Consider the following 18966-nt stretch of genomic DNA (forward strand, 5'->3'; position numbering starts at 1 on the left):
CAACGGCTTAAATTCCAACGGTTATAATAAGGTGATCGTTGGTGAACCAACGATTAATTTTTTTTTTTTTTTTTTTTTCATATCCAAAAAGTTGTGATCAAATGAGATCAAATTTATTGGTAAAAAAATCTAACGATTTAAAATTAAATTCAACAGCTAAAACAATTTAAAAATAATTATATAAATCAAAGACAACCTTGGTACCTACATAATAGGACAATTTATGCATAACAATGGGACATTTAGGCCACCACTTGCAAAGCTCATAAGAAAATTTTCGTATTTTCCAATATAAAATTCGCACTCTCAATAGTGGCTACAAGGTGTAATGGGTAGGTCAACTTTGGTGGATTCAGACTTTTAGGTCGGAAGATTTGGCGATGATAGCGGGTTAGGTCATAGGTTTAGACGCTGTTTCTTGGATATCTCTCCAAAGCTTTTGCGCGGGCTGCAACTTGATTAATAATTAACTTCTTTAGCAAAAGCAAATCACAATTAAGTCTTTAAAACATATTAAGTTGGGCTAATCCCAATTTCTAAGTGTGGGGTTGGATTTGGGCTTTTGACTTCTGAGTGCATGTGAAAGGTTTGCTATTGCTTCTCAACATTGGTCCTGAAGATATATGGATGCTATTGGATTTGTCCATTATTTGTTCCCAATATAATGGATATGGATTAATTAGGGTTAATAAGGCGTAAGCAATACATATGTCGTTTCATTCGTTTGACCGAACAGAAAAACAATGTAGAGACCAACCTGGGGGCAGTGACGGCCGCCAATGTATTGTAAAATAAAGCCGAAGATGGCATGGCACCCAACACTAGGACAATAGAGTATTAATATGGCTCACTCTGTCTCTGGCTGACCAGCCAGCCAGTCAATCCCTCATCACCGGATCAAGTAAACAAATGTTGCGAGAGACTTGTAGTTCAGGTGAATAAAAAAGTATATTTACTTCTGCGTTTGAGATTTTATATTGATTTTTAGTACATAGATATATTCGTCCTTTCATCAAAGTATATATAGATAAAATAAATGAAAATACGTCTATATAAAGTCACAAAGTGCTCAAAGTGTTTTTCATGGCGACAGGTAGATTTGCTTTTTCTTATTCAAAGAAAACAGTCCAACACACCACCTATCAGATTAGACCAAACTAATTTATTAGACCACACCACCGTGCACTATATATCCTGCATGCCACAGCCCATATCTTGCCACCAAATTTGAAATCAAAGTATTTTTCTATTAGCAAAAGAAATATTAGTATGGAGGGGAAGAGAGGACCAGAGAAGAATAACCAGCAGAAAGAACCGAAGGCACGAGATCAAAACCGATATAGAGGGATTCGGAAGCGGCCATGGGGTAAGTTTGCGGCTGAAATTCGTGACCCTTCGAGAAATGGAGTACGGCTATGGCTAGGCACATTTGAGACAGCTGAGGAGGCAGCAAGGGCTTATGACCGAGCTGCTTTCGGCTTTCGGGGCCATTTAGCCATACTCAACTTTCCAAATGAGTACCAATACCACAACCCTTCAAGCTCCTTGAGCACTTTATATTCGTCTTCATCTTCTGCTTCTTCATCTTCGTTTTCAAATGTTGATCCTGGAAAGAGTATTAATTTTGGAAGAGGCCAAGAAGAAGACAAAGTTATTGAGTTTGAGTATCTGGACAACAATGTCTTGGAGGAGCTTCTTGATACAAAAGAAGATCATCATAGGCAGGGGCAACCAACACATAATGGAAAAAAATTCACTGATATTTAGCTTTTGTTTGTTTGATTTTTTCTATTTTACTCTTTACCCCCAAAAAATTGGAAATAAGGGGTACATTTAATTTGCCTCATCTGAAGAAGTTCCTTTGTTCAATAGTCTCAAAGTGTTACTGTTGATTATTATTATTTTTTTTTTCCCAAAGAAATTATTTGATTGATTTAATTCGGAGTGCATGTAAAGAGGACATATTGAATGATTTTAAGAGGATTATATTGCCAAACTAATGCGCTACCCAATTGATAAAGCGGGGATTTTGCTAACCGATACAGAACCGCATTGCAAAGACAGGACTGGGAACCCAATTGTTACTATTGTCACGCCTCGATCCTGACATACGTTCAAGATCGACACTTGATGTCATCCAATTACTCGTATATCTCACATACCCCGTCTCAGGAATATGGTGAATCACAATTCAAGAATCAAATTGCAAAGAAAATTTTCATTTACCTTATGACTGCATCTAACCTCCTCGTTAGACTGCCTACGTACCCTCAAATAGGGATCAAGTCATTCGTAGTTCATTTATCACAAAATCAGACGTTTATTCCACTAAGGTCAAGCAAAAAAGCATAGTATTCCCCAATCATTCAATATAACCTGACAACATGTAATTCCTGGACTCAGGCTACATAACCAATCCCCATGAAAACATGATTTCTCACCCATCCAACATATAAATCATTATGTCTCATCGTGATATTGCAATTCGCAACATCATATTTAAGAGCCGACGAAACACAAAACCATTCTCTAGCCGCATTAATTAATTAATTTGATCAAAGTAATAACAATCATTCCCATATCTTCTAAATTCAAACCTTATGAAATCATAATCGAATTATAGAAAATCCCCAAGGAGTCACTCAGACGTCCAACATCTTTTCTACTCAATTCACAAAACTCTCGAAACCATTGACACAAATATATATATATATATATAAACTAAGACTAGAGTGACACAGTTAGGTCAAACCTAATTCTCCAAATAATGGGATTTTAGGCCACTCCACGAAATTCAACAACCTCGGATTCCAGACCACTCAATGGAACCAAACAAAATATGATCGCCTATAAAATGTACAAAGTACAACCCATCATCATCACCTCTAGAATGCGTATGGTCCCCCATCGCAGATATACCAAGCAGGACCATAGGCATAAACTCATCGTGCAGGCAGTGATCACGCGGATATACCAAGCATGATCATCCCTGAATACATATGGTCCCTCATCGCGGATATACCAAGCAGGACCATAGGCATAAACTCATCGTGCAGGCAGTGATCACGCGGATATACCAAGCATGATCACCCCTGAATACATATGGTCCCTCATCGCGGATATACCAAGCAGGACCATCCATGTACCACAACTACGCGGTGCAATCTCATCATCACACATTAAACATAATTATACACATACATGCTATCAATTCCACATATCAACCATCATCTAGTCAGATGGAGCACCACACAAGGAATTCCCTTAATTACTATTTCTACTAAAATTCTTATAAAATACCTAACTCATCTCTTGACTTCCATCTCCATCTCATGCTAGATAGTAATGCCAAGTTCAAATAGGTATTCAGTTGGCAATCATATCCAAATAATTATCAAACAATATTTAAATCTCATAATTGTCATAACATTCATCATTATTATCAATCACATTATTAAAAAGCTAATCAAACACATATATATCACAAACATCATCAATACACAAGCCAAATCATAGTTAATTAGCATAGGTCTATGGCTAAATATACAAAATTCACATTTCAATATAAATCATAATTATAAGACCAATTCATACTCACAAATGATGCTCATATAAGAAATTAAGATAATAATCATATTTCATATATTCAACTCGCTATCTAACCAATATAGACCCACTAGATTTTCACTAGTAATTCTCTAAGATCCGTAAACAATATCTACAATAGCATACTAAAATTTGGTGTCAATTCAATGGTAAAATTGTCAATTGTTAGAATATTCAAGTGGCGGACTTTACCGAAAATATACTCATCCAACAACATTTCATAAATCGAATGTTACGCATTGAAAATTTTGACTTTTTCCAAAAATTTTCAAATTTTACAAGAATGAAGATCTCAACAAGTAGAGTAAACTTTATACCTGCGGCCAAGACCAATTTGGCAGGAAAACACCTCAAACTGGCCACGAACCGCCGAAAACCCTAAGGTGGGTGTTCTTCAATTCGACTTCCTCGGTGTTCCAACGCCCCTACAACTTGTTAGGTCAAGTTCCTGGGTCCAAGGGAAGTTGATTAAGGTTGATGGTGAATGGTGATACTCTCCGGAACGACAATTTGTCGTCGAGAACCCCCGATTTCTCCCGTGCAGTTCTACCCAAATTAGGCCTTAAAACCCTTGACTTTTGGTGGAGATAGAAGATGGAAGGTGATGGAAGATGTGGTAGGTGTGGGATGGTTGAAGATTACCTGAAAATATGGTGAAAGATGGCTGAGTTTGGACCTGCTGAAGATGTGGTGTTGTGGTGCCCAGTTAGCCGAATGGAAATAAATCCCTCCATCTAATTTTTTTGCCCATTTCCACTTATAATGGCCGGTCATTTCATCCCAAAAAGTGTTTGGGCCTTTTTACTCCTAAGTGGAAATTAAAATAATTCCCACAATTTATAGTTTAACAACTTCAAACGTCAATAATTATACCGTTATAATTCGAACTCGCAAACGGTTTTTGCCTATGCACTCGTGGCTTCGAGACCTATTCAAAAATGTTACTTGTGACCTCAAAAGGTCAACGAGTAAATAATAATTTTCCAAACTTCACTCTTCGTAACTAGTTTAATTGAAATCTAATTTCAAATAAATTAATATAAATTCTCAAAAAATAATATAAAATCTCAATAATACAAATATGTAGATCATAACAGTGAAATCCGAGAACGGAATTTCACAACTATGATCTATTATCCCAACAAATTTTCATCTTGTTTAACTCATTTAACTTAAAATTGTAGAAAAATGTTGAAGCGATTATATTTTTGTACCACTTTAGTTTATCAGTTGATGATGTAAATGATATGTAGTTATTGCTACGTCAGTTAATGAATTTATGTCATTAAATATTATTTGTATGCATCACTTACCTCGTGAGATGGTATACTAATGTAATCTCCCTAGCAAGCTAAAAATTTTAATATTAAATTACTTATATGTCATAATATGAAAGGCTTTTTAGCCAAAATGATTTTTTTTTTCAACAAACGATATTATCTACACTAAAGGAAGAGGTGGGTTTAGCCAAAATGGTGCTTGAGATTGACACAATTCCTCACTTTGGTCTTTGAGATTTAAAATCGATAAAAGTGATCCCTGTAATTATCTACCATCAATCATTTTGACATTTTATGAAAAATCTCTATTACATTGAAGAAACCAAAAGTTCAAGATGATGTTTGATTTGACAAAAATACTCTCAATTTGACTCATGGGCATAATAGGAAGCTTAATGATTTTATTAATTTGCGTAATCTTGCAGTTCTCAATGAGCTCAACTTTTAATGAGTACTTGAAGTCTACTCATTACTTTACAATTAGTGATGTTTTATTGTAATGTTTTTATATCTAGTTTGCAAAGAACCTTTTGGGGTCGAGTTCTTCATAATCTATATGTATTCGTAATGCCTTTTTCCAATGAATGAAATATTGCATTCTACTTCAAAAAAATAAAAAAATAAAAAATAAAAAATAACAAATACTTTATTATTAGGGAGACTTTGAATGTGGTCCCTAGCCACCAGTCTTTTTTAACTGAAATCTTATAGTTATTAGTTTTTTTTTTTTTAATCAAAATCTCTATTAGAGATGTGATATAAATATGGTAAGTGTAGCATTACTTGTAAATACTAAGTATGATAAAGATGTTCTAAGTCCTAACATAAAAACCTTCATATGCTTTTTTATTAGGGTAATGCTAGGGATACCATATATACCATATTGGGGTACGGTCACATGTGGCAAATGATGAATACCATCAATATTCAATGAGATAAATTCATTAATTGACGTGACATGTACACATCACTTGTCACATCAGATGACACACAAATATGGTATAAACCACGGTCTCCTTAATTTCCATTTATTTATTATTTTTTATACAATGAAATATTTACACTAACATGTGGGAAATAAATAATCAAATTCGTCATTTAAAAGATTCAAGTTTAAGATTTTTCACTTACAAGTGAAAAAAATATGATTATACCTTAGTACTAAGTGACTCTACTATTTTAATTGCTAAATTAGGAAAAAAAGTCCCGACTATTGATTAATAATATTTATGGCATTAAATCTTCAAATATGGTTTAGTCACTGGTTTAGGTTTGACTTCTGCTTGTGACGACCAGTTTGTTATTGTTGTCCTTTTTTAAAAACCTACTTCTGGTGTGCTTTTTTTTGAAACCTACTTCTGCTGTGCTTTAAGAATAATCAGTTGCAAATTAAAATTGTTGATTGTTTGATAAATTGTATTTTTAAAAGTATTGTGAGTATGAAAAGAAGTGTGAAAGTGTTTGGTAAGTTTTAATGTAAAAATGATATAATTGTATGTATACTGCTAAAACTGGACATGCATGATAGTGTGGGTGATGATAACGACAACAGTTGTGAGGAAAATGGTTGTGCTGGTGGTGGTGGTGGTGGCAACAATGATTGTGGCAGTTGTGTTGGTAATGGTGGCTAGTATAGTTGTGGTGATGGTTGTAAAGGAGGTGGTAGTGGTGACAAAAATGGTGGTAGTAATGACAATGGTGACAACAATGGTGGTGGTAATGGTAATGGTGGTCACTGTGTTATCTAAGGATAACATGTGTCTACAAGGATAAATATGTTATTTTCAAAAATTAATGAGTGTATTATAGGAATTAAAAATATTCATTACAAGCTCAAGTCTGCTTTTTATTAAAACAGTTTTTAAAAGCAACCTTACTGTCTGGAGGTCATTGCTTTTAAAATAAACAAAATATTTTATTTTTATCAAATATTTTTTTACTGCTTTACTTTAAAATGAAGTATCTTTGGATAAAAGGAAGCAATACCCAACCGGACCTGTGTTCCATTGTGCAGCTTTGCCGAATAAACTCTACCTATTAGTGTAAAACAACGTTGTAAAAAAAAAAATGTTGGATTAAGACAAAAAATAAAGCATTATAACAGTTGGTTTAGTAGATTGACAACGCATGCCATCTTCATAGTACTCACATGGGAGCAGTCGACGCCAGTGTTTTATTATATCATTCATCTAAACGACTCAAATCCCACACCGTTGGCGGAACAAAGAAACACAGGGGCTGCATTTGGCACTGTTTATGGAACAACTGAAAGCACATCGTAATAACAAGAAACATTCATAATACTTAGTCCAAATGGCACTGAAAAGTTAAGAGCGTGGAACAATTTGGAAGCTTAAAATTACAGAACCAGAATAAGAAAGAATGCTACTTAATTTGTTTTTCTTCACTTACTTTTGCTATTATTCTCAAAATCAAGAAGGTCCTCTAAAACACTATCATCTAAACACTCAAACTCGAAGATTTCTCTTCCGAATTCGGTCCTACTCGCATTATGGATTCTCGAAGATGATGGAAAAGAAGATGAAGACGAAGAAGATGATGAGGAAGTAGTAGCAGCAGAGTGACCTGCATCTTTCAAACCATATTCACTTGGAAAATTGAGAATTGCAAGAGCACCCCTCATGGAAAAAGCAGCTCTATCATAAGCCCTTGCAGCTTCTTCAGCAGTGTTGAAGGTGCCAAGCCACAACCGACCTCCCTGCCTTGTCAAATCGCGTGTTTCGGCTGCGAATTTCCCCCACGGTCTTGTTCTCACACCTCTATACCTCACATCTCTCTGTCCCTCTTCTTTAGCTTTGCCTTTGCTTTGGCCTCTTTCCATGGCCTAGTAAAGTGAAACTATTGAATCCTCACTCTTGAATTTATATATACTGGTTTTGGACAGGTGCCTAATTGGGTATATGTAGAAGTTGACAAATCACACCAAGATGGCCATTTGATAAAGATTGTTTATTGGGTGCAAAGTATTATGACTACATGAATAGAAGATCAAGGTCCATGATGGCTTTCAAGGAGGGGTCAATTTTGAGTGTATCTGACAGGACTTTTTCTTGAAGTTTAATTCCCAATTTCAGAAAGGGTAGTGGCGTCATTTAGATTACATGATTTCTTCAATAGGGTAGAAAAAAACATGTGGGTTTTGGCTAACTAGACTGTATAATCATAACAAGGGGTTTGCAAATTTATGGGGCTTGGCTTAGCCCCCAAGTATCCACCTTAACCCTAACTAGACCATTATAAATAGAGGTCTTAGGGAGTGGGTTATGAGCATCCTCACAGCAGCCATAGCCTAAATTTCTCCGTGGAAATTCCTCCTCACTCACAAATCTCTGCCAAATACTCGGTTCACCAAGATGGAGGCAGAGACTAAAGAGGAAACTCTTTAGAAGCAATTCTAGGTAGCTAACTCACCGCCCTACGTCCCAAACCTGTACACAAAAGCCCTAACTCATGTGTATCCGTGGTTCCTCACTCGAGACGGTTGTACGTAAGAACAAAACAATTGTTCGACTCGAGTTATTGTGCTAGATATAATTCCTAAACTTGAATATTTATATATGTTGCACGTTCATATATAAGTAATAGGGGATGAGCAAAAATGGACTCTTGTCACTGGCTTCCTCCTATATATTGAAACGCCTATCGATTCCGTTGAATGAATCCCTCTTGAACTTTCCCTTTGTTTATTTCTATAGGCATTGAGCACGCATGTATAACTTCTAGTAAAATATCAATTTTTGATGTATTATTAGCTTTATTAACATACAATTTTTAGGTACTTCGGAGTACTGAATACTCTGCATGCTTTAACCATTGGATCTTGATTTTTATATTTTTAAACAAAGATCTAATAGTTAAAATGCCCAAGTAACCGGTACTCAAGAGTACGCAAGGCCGGTCTTGAGAATTTGGGAGCCACAGAGTTTTCAAAATGGGGCCCTAATATTCTCTGATTTCCGGTTCTTTGTAGATTGATATGTATAAAAAAATTCGCTAAATACATAAATATTCTATTTCCACATCCAATATCAATAAAAATTAATATAAAAAGAGAATAAATATACAAACATTACTTAAACATTAAATGGCTCATGTTTTTAGACTCAAATGTACTAAATATTTGTAGTCAAGAGTTTAAGATTGAGAGTGAAGAACAATAAAACTTGATGATCAAGGGAGTAAAGAACAATAAAACTTGATTGATGAGTATAATAAATTCAACAACGTCAATTGTTTCTCTTGTGCTTTTTTTTGTAAATCAACATCACACTAACGAATTGAATACTAAAACAATCCAATGAATAAAAAATTATTGAAAAGAAAAATATAAATTCAAGGTTTTGATTACCTTCAAGTACAATCTTCAAGATCATGTGATAGTTAGTTTAAAAATTCAATAGAAATGGCGAGATTGGGAAGTTGAAAGAAAAAAAGATTGCAAAGGGACTTGAGTTTTATAACTTATATGCATTTGGACAGATGGATTGGGAGTTGGATAGATGGATTGGCAGTACATTTGAAAACAAGAAAAATTTAGTGAACAAAAAAGGCATCTCTGTGTTTTGAACTCAACACTCCAAAGAAAAAGAAAGCCGAATATTTCCACTGCACCAACAAATGAATTATGATATCTCTTACTTTTTTTTTGTATTTATATGTTATTTACAGGATATAAAAAAATTTTGGAGACCCCTTCGAAGTGGGGGCCCTAAACGGGCGCCTACTTGGGCTACCCTCAGGACCGGCCATGAGAGTTCCCAAGAAAGTCTCTTATTAAATTAGGAACAAATAGACCAGTGTAATGTATATATGTTCAAGGAGGTTGAGTTGGGACTGATGAAACTACATAAAAATGTGTTAGATTTGTTGCCAAACTGAGGCTATTTGGCTTGCATTGCTGTTACAGATCATAGGATAATTGTCTCAATTCGAACTTTCAATGCTTCATAGTATTCACAAATTAGATTACCATGGAATGATATAACGTTACCCTCGTACCCGCGAAGTTTTCAATTGGTTGCTTCAACAGTAATAATGAGTGGTAATAATTAAAAAACAGTATAAAATTGTATTAGCTCGTAATATGAAAATCTCATGAACTTATTTTAATGATATGTAACGCATATGAATACTGGTAGCACAATTATTTTTCATAAAATTTATAGTGGCATAGGTTTTTTGCACGTAGTTTGAGTGATGAGCGTTAGTTTAGGGACGAGCGGCAGGACGAGGACAAGGCCTCCCGCAGATGCACTGCAAGGCTGCAACATGATGCATCGGTAGTCAATACCACCAGCTTTATGGCATGAGTCTGCGCATTTTCCACGATGGAGGCAAAAGTACCCGTTCCACCACCACCAAGTCTTAGCTTCACCATGCTTCACTGTCTCTTCTGCACATATGAAAATTTTATATAGATGTTATTAGAATACTTAATGAATTGAGTTCTCAAGTTTACTTTGCTAGGTATTGAGCTAATTATCTAGCAGATTAAGAATATTAACCGTGCGCATTAAAAAAAAAAAAAAAAATCACTAATAGTCACTAATATCAGCGGCACGTGATGTGGTTGCTATAGTTTCTAGCCACTTAGAATCATATTTGCTAATTATTAGCGATTGATATGTACTGGGAGGGACTTAGGAGAAGTTACAAGGATAACGAACAGCAAGGCAAGAACAAAAGATTTTCTCCCCGCCATGCTTTCTCTTCATTTTTCCAATGGCCTTGTAGCTACAACTCTCTCTCAACAGTACTCGATCACTCGCATTAATGGCTTTGTCCACATCCCAGTGCCTTCTTATATAGCGTGGATTTGAGGGCTTGTAAGGGACAAAAAAGTCATCTTGCGCGCTTACATACAAAGTTAGTTTACAGTGGCTTTCACTAATTAGTTTCAGCACCAGACTGGTCCAGTGCTCAAATTTATTTGGCTAAACTTGTCTTATTTGTCCTTAATCACTTTGTGTGTGAATAATTTCATTTTTTTTTTGTTTTTGATTAAGGAGCGTGATTAGTTATGAGACAATGATGATGGGATCTCTTAATAAGGACATATTTTTCTTAATATTACATAATTACCATTTTATCCTCTTTATGTAAATATTGTGTATCAAAAGTAAGGGTAAAATAGGAAAAATGGGGATGTTGTCATTTTCTCAATAGATAATTCTTATATAAATATTGTATATCAAAAATGAGAACAAACTTGAAAAAAAATAGTGGCAAAATTTTGACAAGAAAGATTCTCTTAATAGAATAGATAGATTCTCTTAATAAAATAGATAGATTCATTATACACTTCATCTGCGTCGGACTTCCTTTTACTTTATTCAATCTCCATCAAATTTGAGGCTTATGGAAAAACTAGATAAGGATTCCATCGACACACAGTGGCTGACTAATCTTCAACCTTCGAATGAATTTTTTATCCTTTTACACAGAGGCTATTTGGAATTTAAGACAAACTTTTTTATTTTTGTTTAACTTCAATGAGAAAGAGTAGACGAGATTAGCCCTTCAACAATGATCATGTGTAAAACAACTATTTTCCCCTATAGAATTGAGGACCATTACACCCAAAAATCCCCTGCTCGTCCCTCCTCCACCATTTTGGACACACTTATATGGGTCTCACATCCAATCATAGAACCCAATCTCTTTTAGAGACGCTGTTACAATAAGTTTCTTTTCCATGTCCAAATAATACTATAATTTACAAATTTGTCGGGTCTGACTAAATTGACAAATTTTGACCAAATACCCAAGGAAAGTTAACAAACTTTGGCTAAATGTGTGGTTTCCTGGCCAGTCTAATTCAACTATGCATCGCTTAAAATCACTGTTCTAAAAATCCTCGCATAGCGCTGCCTAGGCCTCGTCTAGGCGCTAGATAGCTGACCACCGTCCCAATTAATGCCTAGGCATTTAAAAATTAAGAAAGAGTGTCTAGACCTACTGAGACACCCGCCTAGACCATCTAGGCACCCGCCTAACCCAGCCAGATCTACCTAAGCACCCACCTAGGTTGCGACTCACTTAAACAGAAAATAGATAACTTTCATTTTGTATTTATTATTTTAATAAATTGTAAGAGACTTGTTGAATACTTAAATGAACGTACATTATATGCTTGTTCTCCATGTTTTCATTATGTTCTGTCATTCTAGTTTGTAATTTATGATAAAATTATATATATTTTAAATATAAACAAACACTTATTTACATGAAATATAATAGATTTACTTAAATCCTCCTAGCCGCCTAGGCACTAGGCCCCACCCCGCCGCCTGACTAGCGTCTAGCGTCTTTTAGAACTTTACTTAAAATTATGGAAATGTACACTTTACACCTTTCATATTTGATATTTCAATGGTATCTCCCTATAGTTGAAAAATTGCAAAATACACAGTCAAAGTTACAAATTTTTATGACATTAATCCTTCCGTTAAGTTAACCTTTGTAAAGACCAAATCAAATCCAGTGAGGGAATATCTGGTGTTTCAACAAAGATGTATGGTACTACGGTCTGGTGGTATTCTTTTTCACTTGTAAGTGAGATGTCTTAGGTTTGATTCTCGTCAAAAGTGAATTGGAACGACATTATGTTAGCCCATTGTGAGGAGCTAAGCCCACACCCTGCCTTTTAGTGTAGATAATATCATAAGTTAAAAAAAAAATTAACAAAAAACCAAAAAACAAAGATGTATGGTAGAAATCAAAGTAAGAAAGAGATTTCCGTGCACCCGAAAGTTAAACCATGTATCATAAGATTATTAGCCAAAGATGCTGCCATGGCAGCGCAAGGGGTGATAAACAAGATCATTGCCTTTTTCATTAGGACAATGCTTCTCTTTGCTAACACTCTCTCCTCCTCCATGTCAAAGTTTGAATGTATTCTGGATGATTTGCATTCAGTTATGATAGTGGATCATCAATTATTGGAATGCATTCAGGAAATTACATTTGCAGTATGTGTAGGAGTTTGAGACCTTCTTGTCCCACATTGGGCAACATTATTTTTTCACTAGCCTTTATATAGGCTTATTCCTTCTTCTTAGTAATTAGAACTTAGACCATTTGGAAATAGATTGAAGGCTTGGACCTTATGGTTATATGGATTAGGCTTGAATATAATATAGCCTAAATACAATTAATATTAATTAATCAAGACAAAGGTTTGCGCCTTGGAATTTAAAATTAATCAGATTCATTAATTTTAATTTTCGGGTTAAGTTTTTTAATTAATGAAAAACCTTTTGATTAAAAGACACAGCTATTAGAAAGAGTTGTGTACTTTCAAATACACTGAACATGTATTTGAAAGGGTGTGAAACAACCTATATATTTGCAATCACAGTATCTAAGTGATATCATCTTTTCTTCCTCTTTTTCTTCCGTAGAAATTTTCAAAGAGTAAGCACACAAAGCAAAGTCGCTAGAATTCTAGAATCCAATGGGGGTTGTAGAATTAGGTAGTTAAACCTTGGTCGAGCAGACGTTGTAGAACTACAAGCACAAGAGTGGGACGAAAATACTATTCCAAGGACATAGCATTTACGCTAGTCTCTACCTTCTGTGATCAAGTTAGTATCATTGATATTCTTATATTTGTTTCTGTATTTATTGTATAATTTCATTCTATACATCAAGTATTTTTGGTTAATAAAATATTAAAATTTCAAGTTCTGTTTATTTTTGTTATTTTTTATTTATTTCTGAATTGTTCTCAAACAATATGTACTTTATTATATACTTGCAAGCTAACGGTCACAAAAGATTACACTTGCAAAAAGTGAACTCCTGGAAAGAGGTAAAAGCACACTGCCCTAGTGAAAGACATTAATTTAAGATAATGTCACAACAACGATAGTCTAGAACTTAATCATTTAGTTCCCGTAATATAGTTTGAATTTAATAAGGAAAAATAGGGAAAGATTGGCTGTGTGTTTATCGAGTACGGAGGCAATGTGTATCGAGTAGGACTTTTTCTTCTGATCACTAAACCATGCATTGACGAGATCATCATTCTAGTATTTTAGTTTCCTAACGGAAGATACTAACAGCGGGATATATATATATATATATATATATATGTATGTATATATGTATATATATATATATGTATATATGTATATATGTATATATATATATGTATATATGTATATATATATATATGTATACCGAGTTGTATGGTAAAATATCTCGTAGCTTGGTTATCATTCATAAACAAGACCATAAATGATATCCATGAGCCACGTTCGTTATAGCGAATGTGCTCTCCTTGATAGATCAGTTTACGGACGAATGTCGTGTGTGAAAAAAATCATGACGGTTCCAAATTATGGAGGGTAACAAATTCAGAAAAACATCGTTGTAAGAAATTAAGCATGATGATTGCTTTATTATAATCTCATATCACATCATAAATTAATAAAGTGATTTCAGCATTCATTTTATTTTCTGTACACAACCATTTATTTCTAACTTCGGTATTCAACAGATCAAAAGACAATTAAGACACAAGTAAACATAGTATGAAAAATGTGTGAAAATCATTTTTCTTGAATTATTCGCGAGATACTTTTCAAAATTTTATTTATTTTTCTTTGAACGAAAAAAGATGGGCCAAAAAAAAAATTTGCAAGACATCTAACAAACAAGTTGGGTAACCTGTAATGCATCGAGACGAGCTGAAGAAGACGATTAACAGAACTCCAGTAGAGTGTAGCCACTCGATTGCACAAGGACCAATTGGCAATTTTCCCATACCTTCCAATAATTAAGACAAACGACTTTGTGGTCAGTCCCTCGATGGGGCTTTCTTGGATATTCATGTGGTATTTTAATCATAAAATATTTGTATAAAAATATAAAAATTAAGATCTAACGGTTAAAATATTTAGAGTATCAGATGCTCTTGAGGATCCAATAATTTTTTATCCCCCAAGTATTGGGAATGCATGGAGTGCTTTTGATTGTTTCAGTGCTTATGGCTGACAATTCTGACAACATCTCGCTTACGAGTAGAAGTGTTTTACTGAAAAATAATATTTAATTTTCTTAAATGCTTAAATTTACTTAATGTCCACATATATTTTTCAATAATTAAGTAGGATTTTGAAGGGAATGATGAGTGGGCATCGAATTTGAGTGGGAGGGAATAAACTAAGCCCCTTCAGTGCCAACACATATTTAAACATTGAATTTTTTTTATCGAACTTAAATTGAATAATCAAGAACTGTTGAATCAAATATAACCGTCAAAAATATGTTGAGGCTAAAAAACAAACACAATTTCGGGTTAGTTTGGGATTGCTGTGCTTTTTTAATAAATTGTTGTGCTTTAATAATAATCAATTACAAAATAAAGCAGTTGAGCGTATGATAAACTGTATTTTTAAAAATGTTCTGAGTATGAAAGGCAGTGTAAATACAATGTTTAGAAGAATAAATAATGTCATTGTTTAAAATTAATAAGCTTATTACATGAATTAAAAATATTCTAAAGACTCAACTCTGTTTTTTATTAAAACAACTTTTAAAGGCAACCTACATGCTGCTTTTAAAAATTGTTGTCTGGAAATCATTCCTTTTAGAATAGGAAATCTTAATGAAACAATTTCGGTATTGTTCACTTTTAACATTAAAAAAATTTTTACCTTGAAAAGTCACTCCTGATACTACTCATTTACATCTTTATTTTGTCTTTTTGATTAAAAACTAAAGTTTTTTTAGAATTTTTCATTAGTTTTCCTTTTAAAATAAGCAGTATATTTTATTTTACTAAACATTTTTTTACTATTTAATTTTAAAGTGAAACGGTTTTTGGTAAAAAAAAATAAATAAATAAACCGATGTCTTTGGTGCTTACACGTGTGGTTCCCAAAAACAAAGTTCACACGAGTGTTCGTTTGTGTTTTTCGCAGCTGCTTGCTCTGTGTGATTTATCGGAAATGGCGGTTAGCTAAACCGTGAAAGCTTTGGAGTTGGCTCCCAAATTTTTGGTGGCAAACAAAAAAATGAAATCTGTTCATTTCTCAATCCACTCGGCCCCAATTTTTTCCTTCAACCCTAACAATCTCACTTCATCTTCTTCTTCTTCTCAGATCGCTCTCCTCCGCCCCTGCAAATTCAGCTCCCTTTCTCTCCGCTCCACTTCCAAGCCCTCCCGCTTAATCACGCTCTGCGCTCCCAATTCCGCTAAAGCGACGTCGTCCCGGTCCGAATCGGCTGCAGCGGAGTCCAGCAATGAAGCTTTTATTCAAGCTCTAAACGACACGTCGGAAAGTCAGTGGACTGTGGAGGTCGGAAACCCTAGCGTTCCGAATCCGTCGGTGGCCAGATTGAGCTTGAACGACCAGGCTTTCTTCCTCTTAGCCTTCATCGCGTGCACGGTATGAGCCTCAATTACTGTACTTTGCGTTTGTGTAATTCAATTTGTGAATCTGTTGTGGATGATTGGGATCAATTTGTAATTTTGTTGTGGAAATTGGGATTGATTTGTAAATTCGTTGTGGAAATTGGGACCAATTTGTAAACTTCCTTGACAGAAATGGGAAATGTGAAAGTTCTAGTTTATTTTGCTCATACAATGATGATACGAGTGCATGATTTGATTTCATTGTGCAGACTTCTGTGGCATTTACGAGCCTTGTGATTGCAGCTGTTCCGACGCTATGGGTAAGTTTTCTTTTCCTCGAATTTAATGTCTTTTTTCAGCTTAAAGGTTGCTCAAATTAATATATCAATTCAAAGGAAAGAGCAAACCGTTAATGCTTAGATAATCATTTAAAACTTAGGGAGTTCTGAATTTTCTGTGGAATCTTCATTTTTCATAAAAACCCTGAACCCTGAATCATATTATGTTTATTATATATATGTTTCTACTAGTTATTGGGTCTTTGATGCTTTTGCTAGTGGTTGTCTCCTCCCATTCCTTAGACAATTGTAATTGGTTGGTTTGAAGAGTTTTAGTGCTGTTCAAATGTTATTTGGATGGTCGAAGGATCCATTGTCAACTGCTTGCATGCCGTGGAATGTGTAATAACTTCTTTCATTGCTTTAATCGTCTTGGCCTTTTGAAGTCCTTGTCTTGGTTGCAAAAGAAAATCAGAACTATAATTCTTGATAAATATATTTTTTTCCAAGACAAGCTTGCAGAATTAGGAGCCCTTTTCTTTGTTTAAACTGGATATTGGAGGTCTTGTCCAAATTGTGGTCCCAATTTAGCTGTTTCTGGTATGTTCTGTAGGCAATGGGGAAAGCTGCAATATCTCTTTCAAAGCTGGCGGATACAGCTTGTGAAGAACTCCCTAGTACTATGGCTGCCGTTAGGCTTTCAGGCATGGAAATAAGTGATCTTACGCTGGAACTGAATGATCTAAGGTGATAACTAAATCATTATTTCTGAGTCCCTGATTCATTTTTTTGTCATACACGGTTGCTTTGTAGTCTCTCTTCATAGTTAAACTCATCTCTTTTCTATGAGCTATCCTTTAACTGATAGTTTATAACCCCAAAACGAGTCCATGCATGTATACCCCATCGGCTTACAGTGGGGTTTTTAAGGGGCACAAATTCAGTCTAAGGTGGGTTTCTTTTTTCCTTGGAAAATTATGAGTTATACGCTGGTGTTTAATTCCAGAAATACACTAAACCAGGTTTGATAGGAGGAATTACTTAACAACGCAATTGGTCATCAATGATATCTGTCCAGCCGTCCAGGCTTTGAAATTCAATTTTTGTGTGTTTTATATATGCTCACATCAGATTTTTCTTCAAAATTTTAAATTGGATGATGTATGTCATACTTTGTTTTCCATTCCTGCAGTCAAGAGATAGCTGATGGGGTCAGCAAGTCCACTCAAGCAGTTCAAGCAGCAGAAGCTGGGATTCGGCAGATTGGTACACTTGCACATCAGCAGACAATGTGTATGTTAGAATTCGTCTTTCTGCTTATCTTCTTAATATAGGCTTTTCACTGACTTCTGAACTATTGTTATCAATATTTTGTGATACAGCAATGATACAGGAGAGGGCGAATCTTCCCATCATCTCTTTGCAACCTGCTGTTGTTGGAGCAGCAAAGAAGACCTCTCATGTTGTCGGTCAAGCCACTAGGAACTTGATCAATATCATTTCTCGAAGGGACAACTCTGAGAATGAGGAGGATGCTGGAATCGATAGGTTGGAAATTTGAGTTTGTTGCACTTGGATCAGAACTCTATTTTCACGGATTTTGTGGATATAATACTCGGTACTCCACTAGTTCAAACCCGAAGCCAAATGTCTCAAAACAGTGGTGGAGATGAACAATATATACCAACGTTCGGGAGAATAGCTTATACTGAAATACTGTGCCTGTTGTACACTTGTAGAGAATATGGACCAACCTTAATTATTGTAATTGAAATGCCCCGAAATAAGGGGGTAAGTAGTGAAGATACCATGGTCTCCGAGGAAGGTCCTGAGCTCCCGTTGCAGCGGTTGTCCAAGGTATTGAAGCTGTCAAGTGTCAAAGGAGTGAGGAAGAAGTTTCTAAAGCTCATATTTTCAAATGTAAGATCCCTGTATTATCTTTCCAAACTAGTAAGGTTGGCCGTTAAACGTTGATTGAGTCTCTCATTTAGATAAACGCGAACCTTTTAGTTAAGCGCGACTTTTTGTTGTTGTTGAAGTTAGAACTATAAGGATGATTGGGAAACCGAAATGGAATTATAAGAATTTAGACTTAGAAATTTTAAGGCATTTGGTTAGATTTTCGTACCTTTGATAGAACCGAATCAGTCTCGCATCAAGGAACTAGTAAGAAACACCTTTTGTGATTGTCACATCTCTATGAAATCATCCCAAGATTGTATCCTAAATTTTGGTAACTTTAGCCTTTGTACCAGATTTGTGCCAACCTTTATATTTTGACATGTGTGCAACCATTTAACCCCAAAATATAACGAGAAAAGTTTGTGTGGGGTTTGGTTTGTCATTGGATTTTAGTGAGTGACACTAAACTCCACTCAAAATTTGCCACGTGGCAACTGTTATGTATAATCTTTTATCA

At 35.0% G+C, this 18966-nt stretch overlaps 3 protein-coding genes across 3 annotated transcripts; 2 read left to right on the top strand and 1 right to left on the bottom strand.

The window, feature by feature from the left end:
* Positions 1-1203: 1203 nt before the first annotated feature.
* On the top strand, positions 1204-1869 carry LOC103958920 (ethylene-responsive transcription factor ERF098-like). Its single transcript, XM_009371240.3, has one exon. It carries the CDS (start codon positions 1270-1272, stop codon positions 1765-1767), a length of 498 nt encoding a protein of 165 aa, XP_009369515.2. The 5' UTR covers positions 1204-1269; the 3' UTR covers positions 1768-1869.
* Positions 1870-7150: 5281 nt separating this feature from the next.
* Positions 7151-7728, bottom strand: LOC103958922 (ethylene-responsive transcription factor ERF098-like). The gene has a single exon (XM_048573581.1). The coding sequence runs from the start codon at positions 7726-7728 to the stop codon at positions 7291-7293; it is 438 nt and encodes a 145-aa protein (XP_048429538.1). The 3' UTR covers positions 7151-7290.
* Positions 7729-15802: 8074 nt separating this feature from the next.
* LOC103958897 lies at positions 15803-18519 on the top strand. The gene is made up of 5 exons (XM_009371219.3): positions 15803-16303; positions 16539-16589; positions 17161-17294; positions 17740-17840; positions 17930-18519. The coding sequence occupies exons 1-5, from the start codon at positions 15929-15931 to the stop codon at positions 18106-18108; spliced, it is 840 nt and encodes a 279-aa protein (XP_009369494.2). The 5' UTR covers positions 15803-15928; the 3' UTR covers positions 18109-18519.
* Positions 18520-18966: the final 447 nt, after the last annotated feature.

The sequence above is a fragment of a genome, unplaced genomic scaffold, assembly GCF_019419815.1.
Source record: "Pyrus x bretschneideri cultivar Hongxiangsu unplaced genomic scaffold, Pyrus_bretschneideri_v1 Contig7, whole genome shotgun sequence".
NCBI classification, from domain to species: Eukaryota; Viridiplantae; Streptophyta; class Magnoliopsida; order Rosales; family Rosaceae; genus Pyrus; species Pyrus x bretschneideri.